Here is a 12,609-nt window from a genome sequence, read left to right on the forward strand (position 1 = left end):
TTTGTGATGTCACATGTGAGACCGATCCCTATTTTCTCTATACGTTAACAGAAAAAAATTTAATTTTCCTCATCAAGTAAATTTTTAGTCATACATTCATCGTCAATACTATTATTGCATATGTTTTTTCACATCCCTCATGTAAAGTTTCTTGCAATATGAATGTGCAGAGCACGAAAATGGGGTAGTTTACGAGCAGCTAGAGGCAGTGCAAAGGCTTACACAGTGTACCATCTAGCGTGATATAGTACATTTGGGAATCCACGATCTGCACGCAATTGTGATTGTGTAATCGATATCTAAATTTCTCACATTGGAATGTACACATAGTAGCGATACAAGCTAGCTACAGAGGCTAGCTAGCTAGCGCGGTGCCGATGGCATCACAGAAATCTGTGGTGCGATGGCGTGTGTGTGTGTGATCAATGCAGTTCAGCTCAATTGACAAAGTGATATGCTTCAGTAACGGAGGAATTTCGTAAATTGCAACAGAAGTACAACATATCAGGTACGGTTTAGTAATTATGTTAAAAAACTAAAACCAATTTTGAAGATGATCTAGATAGCGAAGCCGCTTTAGCCCTACTTCTAGTCCTGGACCTCCTTCTCTCGCAGTTCTACGCTGCGTAGCTCGCTCAGAGGAATCAACAACGGCGAATTCACAGTGGCCTAGCCTATACATTAAACAGCGCAGCGGTGTCATTCGCTACGCGCTGCATGCACTGCCACGGCCTAGCCTGCACATTTCCATAAGGGAACCTTGTCATCACTCCAATAAAATGCTCGAGAGGGATATAAAACAAATATCGACTGCTTCCTTTCGGGTCATGGTAAAACTATTTGCCCTCAGTGATTTCTCAACAGTGCCCTGCCCCTCGACTTCGTCTCGGGGCACAACACTATTGAGATATCACCTCGGTGCAAATAGTTTTACCATCCCCCTCTGTAGCAGTCGATATTTGTGTACTATTCAACCCCTGAAAGGATAAAATACATTGTCACCAGTAACAATGCAAAATGAGAGAGAGAGAGAGAGGGAGAGAGATTTTATGGAATGTTATGCACAAGGCAAATGGAAATTGAGCTCACATCCTACATAATGGACTTACCTTTAAAATTTCATATTTTTCTAATACATGTATCTATGGTATTTAGGATTTTGATCAAATTTATCTTGTTCCCGTCTTACTCCTGGTTCTTTTCAAACAAACATATTATTTTTAGGGTGGATTTCCCATTCAAAGTAATGAAATAATAGCACATGTCTTGTGTAGTGAAAGTGTCACAGATATCTGGGAAAATAGAATTAACGGTGTCGACAGTAATGACGTTACCTACATATGATATCATTGAATATGCAAACAATATACAATTCACTTTGATGCATGAGTTTGTTCAAAACAAGCTGCAATCTTGCAAAGCTTTGTGTAAATATCTGATCCACAGGAAAAAAAAAAGTAGAGAAAGACTCCATTATTTCTCTCAATCAGAAGTTCAGACTTTGTTTCATATTGAAGGTAAAAGAGCTCAGAGAGTAGAGCTAATGAACATTTATGCTTGTAGAAACATACCACAAGCTGTTTATCCCATATAAGGACAGACTGATATTGCTACAACACGGATTTCCCATATACACTTGCCTGAGTATACTCTGGACTCGTCCTAAACAGGTTATTAGTGAACATGGAATTAATCACATCCATTGATGAGTCATAACATTAGCTACCAAAGTCCTTGTTGTTTCAGCTGTGAAGAAGAAAAAATGTGTTCAGATGTTGGGGACAGCTGACATACTAACACAAGGCTGGTGTCTGATGCTATCTTGCATGTGATACATTCCCTTGTCTAGAAAGCAGGAGATGAGCATCTGTTAAAAAGAAAAAAAAAAAATGATACTGGGAGCTTCCCATTTATTAATCTATTAGTTGATATTGTTTACGTCTGGTAGTGTGCAAAGTTTAATACCAAGAGTTTAACCAAGGAACTGTCCCACACCAGATCCCAGGAAGCTTCTAGCTTTCTTGGTTGTTGGATCAGGCATCATTCTCAACCCACTGCCAAGGGGTCCACCGTTACCACCTCCTTTACCTTTTCCCTTCCTGCCTCCTGTGAATTGAAACTTTCCAAGCATTGGTTTAGAGGTCATGACCCCTGCTGACCCAGGTACGGTGGTCAACCATCTGTCGCTCCCACCATTGTCCGAACCACTGGCCGAGACTTTGGGGGCGTTCTTCCGTCCTGCAGCTGAGGCTACTCGTGTCCTTTTGGCCTTGGTGTTGGGCTGACCAAATGCCTTACGTTTGGCTGTACGAGGCTTCCTATTGGCTCGGCTCCGTTCTCCTCTAGCCTTAGATGAAGACTGACCAGCTCCAAAGTAAGGAGACGTGTCCTTATCACTGAAGGCATTGTCTGCTTGCATGTCGTCTTCTGAAATCCATACAAAGGGGAACAAAGAAACTACAATGAAAACTCTATTGAGGCTTGTCTGGCATGCTGTAAAACAGTTTGATGATATGCAAACAGCTTACTTGGACAGACTCGTGAAAGAATCTGCTGATTTTAATACATTGTTGTAATTTAGGACAGGAAACGTAATGTCTTCTTGGCAGCCATATGACTATACAGACGAACATATATTTTATGCTCCTAAAGAGATATAGAATCAGGTTCGTTGTTGAAGCCAGTGGCAATAATATGCATCATGTAGATCAGCCACTCTCCCACAATGTCTTCAAATACACCATCTGCTGCAGAAACTCTTTGGCTAATTCATATACACAGTGACAAGGTGTCTGCAATGCAAAAATCTAGCAGTCTGACAAAACTAAATCTAACATACTGAATAAGTATATCATAGTCAAAAGTTCTTAAGACAACCATGCATAAGTCTAACAATGGCCTAAGTATAAGGTCTTTTCAAATCCTCTTCACTTTATACTCTGTTGATTTTAATCCCTCATACGTCAATAGTCAAAGCTATTTCTTCAGTCAAAATAGATTTGACTTAGGCAAGGTTGACAGTATGTCACAAGTACACCATAACAGGATATGTTTGAAAGTACATTGACATTGAACATCTGTTAGAACCCATACAACCATTTATCTGCTAAGTACAGAATGTTCACATCACCATACTGTGTGTATAAATTTTACGTCTGAGTAATGTATGTACATACACACACACACATACAGTATGTATGTCTCATTTGTTTGTGTATATTAGAGCAATTCATAGGAAAATAATGGTCTATCAATGGATCTCAAATCCACAAGTGTCTGTTATGACAAAAAAAATGTGGACTAAATGTGTTTGTTTTGACCACTAAAAAAATTGCAATCATAAATATTATCAACAAGGTTACCAATGCAAAACAAGTAACTGACTTAATAACACATGATGATGCAATCCAAACAAGATCAGCTAATTTGTAGAGGAACAATTCTTTATGAACATGTTACAGGCTTTCAAGCGGGATAATGTAAAAAAGTAGGAATAAAGTAGGAAAAGAATCTCTAAAAAAGTAGGAAAAAGTAGGACATGAGAGGGAAAAAGTAGGACATTTGAACAAAAAAGTAGGAATAAATCAGGACATGTGCAGGCAATTTGGAGTAGTTTTCGTCGAGACTCACCAGAACCCTTGATGTTACATGTAAATCTTAATTTGTACTCACAACCCTGCTGCCTCAGCCTCACTTTTGCTCCTAGGAGAGCCTGAAAAATACGACAAAGGCAGACATTCCTTAGAACAATGTCAGGAAACAAACAGAAATGCATGTTCAATCGTACAGGCAGTATGAATCTTGATCACTTACTTTAATACTTGCATAGAAAACACATCATTCTGTGATTGACATGAACACCTACCATTGTGACCCTGCATCGCAACACCAACAAAAGTCGCTACACATGGATTTTTAGTTAAGAGAAGATTCTAAAAGAGCAAACTTTAAGCTTAAAAATGATGTATAACTCGATATAACTGGACTCTCCTAACCTATCCTAATACTGGAATGAAGCACACACTCTGGAAAATGTGAACTGAGTATTAAAAGGGGCTCTGAAGTATAGCGTCTATTCAAGCGCTTAATCTTTATTAAGCAGTGCTAGCTCTGCAATGAATGGAACAAATAACAGGATGTTAACCAATGGAGCAGCAACAATGAATAGATTAGCAGATTAAGCTTTGCAAGCTTTATTAACACATTCTGTAGATGATCAATGCCGACTTTCAGAGTAGTAGCATCATCCTTCCTAAAGTTATTGGAGTTGAAAGTTAAGAGTATGGACAGTTTTTTTTTTAAAGAAACGAAAAGAGGACTCTATGAGAAACACCTAATCACACTATTCTACCAAAAAAGTGTTCCGAAAAAGATTGCTAAAAACACAATTTCCTTTTCGTTTTATGATCCCAAACTTTAGTATAATATAGAAGACTTGCTCTTTCAGAAAATATGAAAAACTCAAGATTGGCTGGGTTGGCCCATATTTCAGTCCTAACATAAAATCAGTGTGTAAGACTTATTGTTGGTTTTGTGATGCACGGTCACATAATCTTATCATCCCACAAAATATGTCAAACATTCCATGATGTGTAAGTTATACACTAATGCCAAAGGTATGTTGTACACTTCCATAATTAAAAGATGACATCTTTTATCTACAGTTATTTGAATGTTTTGAAGTTGTGAAGACGTGCTTCATTTCAAAATGTGAAAATGAGTGGAAATAAGGATATTTGACACAATCAATAAAAAAATATGACACTTTTATCTCCATTCATTTAAAGTTGTGAAGATATGTTTCACTTCAAAGTGTGAAGAAGACTGGAAATAAGGATGTTTGACAAAGCTATTCAAGTAATGCTCAAGACTACTATGCTTTCAAGTTCCAGCTGAATGACCATGAGATAAGCAATAGATTAACTTTCCAAGAGACCTTCAATTTCAAATCCATGTAAGCACGTAACATGTGTTCAAACATTTTAAAAATAACAGGAGAATTTAAACTACTTATATGTAGCAGTCAGTATTAGTCTCTGAGAGCATGTGTTATCATAATTTCTGGCAAGACATGCATGAAGAATGGATTGTCTCATGACAGTGAGGCCTTACGAAGTGAAATTATACCTACCAATGCATTAACATCTTTATTTTGCAAATCCTGGCCCACTACAAATCTACACACTCAAATACTATGAGTTCATGGCACAGTGTCCACCACTGAATTTCCAGAGATATAGATTATCTTGGTACTATCATATGATATAGATGGAAGTATATTAAAGGCAAGCTCAATTTGAAACACTTTAACCAATAGGACACAAAACATCCAAAGAGAGAGAGAAAAAAATCAAATACTTTACATTTTAGTATCAATCAGGGAAATGTAGTATTGTCACATGTAGAGTAACAGAAGACTAAATATAACCAAATGACTCCACTTTACAAAAGTGAGGAGCATATATGCACATCTGCTTTTTGTTTCTTATTGTCTGTAGTCTTACTGACTTTATAGGTAGCAAAATGACCATTTTTTATAATTTTCTGTAGATAACGAATATAAATCAGTTTTCATTTCTTTGGCGTTCTGTAGATGATAGATTCCATGTATTCTTGAATGAACTTACATTTGTTAATCTAGAAAGAATGGTTGAAACTTATCATTCCGTACTTTCCAATGACTTCTTACTGTTTGCAATTTCTGCGAAATTCACCGCGGATAATTAATAATTCTTTACATTCAACTTCTTTTCAGCTCATCATGACCCTTTTTGTTGAATATACATACAGCTGTTTGATCTTTTTAGGAAGTTTCTCCATTTTGCAATATAATATCATTCCAGGCACTTTTAAGCTCATTCAATATTCTTGAAATCAAATTTCTTCATACAATTTTGAGAATATCGTATCCTTCAGCCTTTGAAATTTTACAAGGTTGAGGTTCTGCTTTTCATTCTCCAGATATTTTGCTGGCTCAGTATTTCAGCTTGTCAATTTTATAAACTACTCTTTACAAGATCTGGGGAATAAACAGTGACTGTTATTATCATTTAAGTCCTTATTTAAGCAAATACACACTAGATGATTTGTATATTTACCATGCAGTTCTCATCCCCCCCCCCTTAAATAGAGTGTATTTGTGTCCTTTCAATTTTGATATTCTCCATTGTTCTTTTGGTTTTCACCTTCAACTTACAGCTTTGTATGTTGACACAACTGACATGTTACACATCCATCCATTCACTTTTTTCTTCTTTAAGAAATTTCCTTGTCTCACATTTTACCAAGACTCTTTCACATGGTTCAATATTTTGGGTATGTCACTTCAAACGATACATCACACTTTAACCACTTTCATTAAGGGATTTCTGTTCTACCATTTTCTTGCATCTTGTTCAAACTAGCTGGATAATAAAAAGATTTTCAGCCTTAACTAAAATTTGCAAGATCTGTGGAATAAAAAGTTGTCATAACTTCTAATTTTTCTGCAAGTTGCTTCCACCAAACTTAACAAACTGCTCTTGGCGGTTCAATTTAAAACATTCACACACTTGCTCTTCTTTGTGGAATTAACATTCATTAGCTTTCCTGCTTGTTTGGGTTTTTTTCAGGTATGCTTCAGATGGCTTTTCTCTCTATATATTCCTGTTAGTTCTGTGTCTTCAGGAAGTGGAATTCAACGTCTCATGGTTTCAACTTCGATCAATCTTTAAACGATAGTGAAATATTGTTTTTACCTCCGCCAAGGGAGGAGGTTATGTTTTCGTTACCGTTGGTTTGTTCGTTAGTTAGTTCGTTAGTTAGTTAGTTAGTTTGTCCGTGTGCAAAATAACTCAAAAAGTAGATAACGGATTGGGATGAAACTTGCAGGAAAGGTTGAGAATGACACATGAACCAAACGATTAACTTTTGGTAGTGATCCGAGAATTTTGGGGGAATTTATGAAGGCTTTTTGACATTTTGGCAGGTAGGGTCAATGAACTTGGGAGTTCAGGCTACGTGTATTTGAGGTTTGCCTGCGCGCATTTGAGGTTTGCATGCGCGCACTACAGTGCGTGCTCTAGTTTCTGCTGGGGTGAGGCGTGCCGTACAGCTGAGTGTTTATGACGTAACAAAGGCTTCTATATTGGGAAATCTGGCAACTTTCAGCACACAATGCTATAAGTACATATGGATGGAAATCACTGATATCTCTACGGAAGAACAAGATCAGTGGCGAAAATGATTTGTCTGCTTGGCGGAGGTCTGCGCTCTCAGAGTGCTTTTCTAGTTGTGTTTGTTTTCCTTGAAGTTCCTCCATCCTCTGCTTTCTTCTAAGTTCTTCGAGGTAATGTATGTCTTACCTGTGATACAATTCAACCTCTTAAACAATACTTGTAAGATGTAAAAAGCCATCAACTTTTAAGATTGTCCATAAAGAGGTTTCAGCTCTCCTATTAGTCTGTCTTTACCTTTCAAGATGGCTAAGTAATTACTGTTGTTCTCATTCCTTGTTCACAATTTGTGGGATCTGTTAATTACACATTTCTCCCTGTTCATCTGATTTGATGTCAAATTCTACTTTTAAGTGTATGGCAAGCTTACCTGGTAATTTTGAGCGATGATGACAACTGGTTCAGAACTGCTCCAAGTCCTAGGCTGCAAAATCAGTGGTATCAATCACATAAAGGTCTTCACAGGAGCAAAAGCTGAGGCTGGCAGCAGTCTTGTGGTTGATTGGATTGTGTTGTCCCTCTTTCATGTTGAAGATAGAGGCTCTCCCCATCGGTAAGAATCTGCAACTAGAGTCTACTCATCATTTCTGAATATCAACTATTCAAGTAGCCTTGCACATTTTTTTTTGCGGGTTTTTTCACCAAAAAAGTAGGAAAAAGTAGGAAAAAGTAGGATTTTGAGCAGAAAAGTAGGAAAAGTAGGACAAGCAGTGAAAAAGTAGGAAAAAGTAGGAAAAGTAGGAACACTTGAAAGCCTGATGTTATCTTGAGAAAGAGAGGCCATGGTTTTCCAAAAGTGGCCTTTCTTTTTGTATTTGAGTACTCATAATTCATAGTGCTAAATCTCACATGGGTTGATATCTGCTCAATTTGATGCCTATATGGCAGTGTGTCGCAATGTTTCAGTAGACAGCCAGTATGATACGAAAAAGAATACATAATGCATACATGTGCATAGAGTGATTACTACATGGAGTTTAGATTTTCTAAAGATTAGTTTTGAATGTAAACTCAATAGGTGGATAAGTTAGAAGCGATGGGGTGCTGGCTGAACTCACCAGGTGCCAGTTCTGGGAGATAGAGAAAGATGACTTGGAGAAAGCTTTGCCCCCATCGGTTAGCCTTGGGTTCAGTCACTCCAGTAATTTCCAGCAGCTCCTCGATACTGAAAGGGGTTTTCTCTGCCATCTCTCTCAGTGTGGCATCTGGGTACGGGGAAGAAGACAAGGAAGATTAAATCATTGAATCTCATTCTCTCTTTCCATATATCACTATGGTGCAGCAATACACCCTTAATATGACCAAAGAGCCTTCACAGGACTGGCTGATATTACATGTACGTATCAAAGACTAAAGCCCACCGCACACTATACGACTTGTGACTATACGATCTTAAGACCATAAGACCCAGTTGTACGACCTGCCAACGCACACTATACGACCTGACCTTACGAATTGGCTTACGACTGTTTTGCTTCAGTACACTTTACCAATGAGTATTAAAGCGCACGCGGTGCGCCCTGCGTGTGCTTGCATTTTACTGTATCTTGATTGGCTAAAAGCCCACGACTGGTCGAGGAAATGTAACATGTCATATCTCTACGACTACAAAAAGACCCAGTCGTACCACTGGAAACTGGCAAGACTGGTGACATCACACTTCCAGTCTTAAGGTCGTACGACCAGTTGGATCGTACAGTGTGCGGCGGGCTTAACATACATTGCTGTGGCCACACAAATATGTTAATATGATTGACATGAAGTCAAAGTACTTAGGTACACACACAAAGCAGACTGCCGATGGAGATTCAGGCAAACAGTATTAACATATCATTATGTGATATCCAACAAAAATATCTTGCAGAGAGTCTTTTTAAGACAATGTCTTCTGGCCTCTAGGGTTTTACAAACTCCACTGAGTTTACAATCAGTCATCAAACATACAGTTTGAACCTAGGTTTACATGTCACTAGAATATGCATGCATGAACATTGGATCACTTCAAACAAAATTTGAAGACCTACTTATTTTGATATCCCTATATATGCAATGGACTTGTACTGTCACTGCCTGGTAATACAATTGTATGTATATATTTATCTCCTATGGTGACCAGGGATGACACCTCATAGCGCTTTGTATCCAGTGGAAAAGGCGCTCTAAAAATATCAACTATCATTATTATACACACACATACACATGCCTGTATATATGCTGAACAAATAATTGACCAGAATTAACAGACTTTATGATTTCAGTTAGGTGAACCAAAATTTGAATTATTCTTGCTGGTTTGGGTGAAAAAAAAAACTGAAATTTGTCCCATTAGAACAGCTGAGTAGAGTGTCACAAAGGTTAAATTAACTATGCTTGAAAACTGGCTCTACATGAAAGTTTCATGTCATACAGCAGCAGAAATCAAGTCTTGTGATGTGCACAGTATGAGCTCTAGAAGGATCACTGATATCAGATGACATAGGTGAAGGATAAGGAAAGCACACCATTGAATATGTTGGCAGTGTTCATGTTGTTCTCAGCAGCAAGCTGACGACACATGGCTCGTAGGTCATCCAGGAGTCTCTTGTGGACGGCATCTCTGTTCTCTTGGCCCTCGGACATCACTACAGCTCCATTCTTAGTCAGAGCACGGGACGCTCTACTCTCCTGCATCCGCAGCTCGAACTATTAAAACAAAAATGACCAATTACTTTATCAATATATATATGTATATGTAAACAGTTGAATCTGGGTAAGTTGAACGAACAAAGCCCTGTAAAAAGAGTTTTCATTGTGAATATTTGACTTCTTTGACGTAATTGTCAAATACCCTTTTTTTTTTTGGGGGGGGGGTCAGTGCATAACTGTAGCTGAAGCAGAGATGAAGATTATGCGACTTCAACTAATGGAAAGTAATAGTATTTGAAAGCCTATGACGCCATCACTGTAGCATACAAAGTATTGCACAAAAAGGCTCAAACTTGTTTTTCCAGGCTATACTGTACCACAGGACAAATAAGTTCTCATTGCTATCACACAGTTGCCCTCTCGGCTTGGTATATGCTCACCATATAGGGAACTGGACAAAAGATCTACAATAAGGTGAATTTTCTGTGTATCTTCAACTCTAACACATTCCAACCGCAAACATCATAAAATGACTGCTTATCAGTCTTCATTTAACACTGGTTCTTTCTTCGACTAACAGGTAGTCATAGATGTGAGGACACAAAATACTTGTCAATGTACAGCCCTCAATATTTCTATGGAAAAAATATTCGGGAGATTATTCCAGTTGTCAATCAGGACATATATTGTGTTGTAACATACTTCAAAGCTTTGCATTGTAGGATGAATGAATTTGCTTGCACTTCTCAATTGTAAGTCATTGGTAGTAGAGTAAGATTGTTTCTATTTGCAATGAAGAGCTAAAAAACAACTGCGGGTTGTAAGCCTGACAGCTAATGCTCGCAACGGGTAAATATCAATTAGCAATTTGATGTATTCTCTTCAAAGTACATTTCCTGTCATAATGAATTAGTTGCAGTAGAGGGTCCAATGACATTTGGTGCTGCAACAGTTGCTCCTATAAAATATCTGCACACTAAGCCAAACATACTCACAAACATAACCCTAACATTAACCTGTTGAGGACAGACTGATTTTGCTATACGGTTGTAACACGCATTTCCCATAGACACCTGCCCAAGTATTCTAGGGACTTGTCTTCACTGGGATAATTCTCCTCCTCACATCAAACTAAACCTAAAATCCTTTCACAACCTGAACTGTAACCCTATGTCCTTAGAGAAAATAACCCTGGAGCAATTGTCGCAGGAGCAAATGTCGTTTCACTGCAGTAGAGATACAGTATGATGTACATGTCACAAACCTTCATCCTGCCATTCAGAATATCGTAAGCCTTGGGTCCCACTTTGAGATAGCAGACAGCCTGATCATGGGCAGTGATGAACATTTCTTCTCTCAGATATCCTTCAATAACCAGCTTCCTAATCAGTCTCTCACTGTCACCTCGTTGGAAGTTTTTCTTCTTGAGGATACCATAGATTGGTGACTTGTTGTGTCCACACTGGTTGATCTTGGCTGTGTTCCCACCTGTAGTTTGATAATCAGAGAGCAGCTAAATGTCTTAGAATCATCAGAACAAAATAGCCATGAGCCATATTTCCCCCATTGTCAAGGAGTCAGGATGAAATTGATGTGTTCCATTAAAAAAGGACAAATAGCGGTTCTTGTAAGTACTGTGAAAAATTAAATACTCTGAAATTTTGTTGGCCCTACTCAAAATAGATAGAAAGATAGATAGATAGATAGATAGATAGATAGATAGATAGATAGATAATATTGGTTTATTTCATCAAAAGGAAAGTATATAGCAGCCCAGATGTTGAATTGCATGTCCTTGATGTACAAATGTACAAACAAAACAAAACAATACAATGCAATAACTATTCTCATTAAACAGATGCAAAAAAGTGAATATTGTTTTCAACATTGTTTTAACGAAGAAAGTCAAGTGTCAGTGTAAATCAACACAGGAGAAAGCTCACCCATAAGGACATCCACATAGTGATTGATGGTAAACTGGTTGTTACTAGCTCTCCTTGGTCCTCGGTACCTCCCCTGACTGGTAGCAGACCCACTCACATCAATGATGAATTCAATCACTGCTTTAGCCTCCTTTGTCACATCCACACTCACAAAAGATGCCTGAGATAGGATAATACACCAGTCTCCAATTATCAACTTACAAACGCTTCAGTTTGCTGGCAAATGCAGTAGTGAATAAGAGGTGTTATTCTACTGCACAAAACACTGAGAGAAAAAAAATACAAATCATTTGTTTGTAGGATCTTGTTTGTTTGTTAGTTTTGCTAAACTTTGCTTTGTGTTGGAGGAGATGAGTTTAGAGAAATGTCAATACATTTCACCCATTGAAGATGAGTCCTGAGCGTACTCGGGCAGGTGTCTATGGGAAATGTGTGTTATAGCAAAATCAGTCCGTCCTCAACTGGTTAAGAACCACTCCATTTCAAGAATCCTTTGCATTCATTGAAAATGACTTCACTTTCCTTTGATGATAGGTGAGGCGAAAAATCAAGGCAGCTAAGTGGAGTGAAATGATCCCTGTGATTTCACATTTCACATTGTATGTGAGTGTTAACATGGTTGAGGATGATGAATAATCAAAACCAGGAAAAAAGCCAAGATATTTCCATATACACACGCTTTCACTACACAATGAATCAAAAGGGGCCTGAGCTTTCGATCCTAGCAGAATCTTCGTCAGAGGCAAAATGACAACAATGACAAATGGCAGGGAAAGCAATCACATATAAGGACATCGCACAACAAAAACAGCCAGGGACAGGCTGGG

At 38.1% G+C, this 12,609-nt stretch overlaps 1 protein-coding gene across 1 annotated transcript in view; it reads right to left on the reverse strand.

Moving 5' to 3' along the window:
• Positions 1-1,593: 1,593 nt before the first annotated feature.
• The window catches only part of LOC139717112 (uncharacterized), a 46,230-nt gene continuing 35,214 nt past the window's right edge, over positions 1,594-12,609 (reverse strand). Inside the window, exons 20-24 of the mRNA XM_071628618.1 lie at positions 11,783-11,942; positions 11,104-11,327; positions 9,716-9,896; positions 8,273-8,419; positions 1,594-2,427 (exon numbers count right to left, since the gene is read on the reverse strand). Coding sequence (XP_071484719.1) covers positions 1,973-2,427; positions 8,273-8,419; positions 9,716-9,896; positions 11,104-11,327; positions 11,783-11,942 — 1,167 coding nt within the window. The 3' untranslated portion in view covers positions 1,594-1,972. The remainder of the gene's footprint in view (positions 2,428-8,272; positions 8,420-9,715; positions 9,897-11,103; positions 11,328-11,782; positions 11,943-12,609) is intronic.

This window comes from Diadema antillarum, unplaced genomic scaffold (assembly GCF_040938485.1).
Source record: "Diadema antillarum isolate AM-2024a unplaced genomic scaffold, OU_Dant_1.0 scf00000071, whole genome shotgun sequence".
Taxonomy (NCBI): Eukaryota; Metazoa; Echinodermata; class Echinoidea; order Diadematoida; family Diadematidae; genus Diadema; species Diadema antillarum.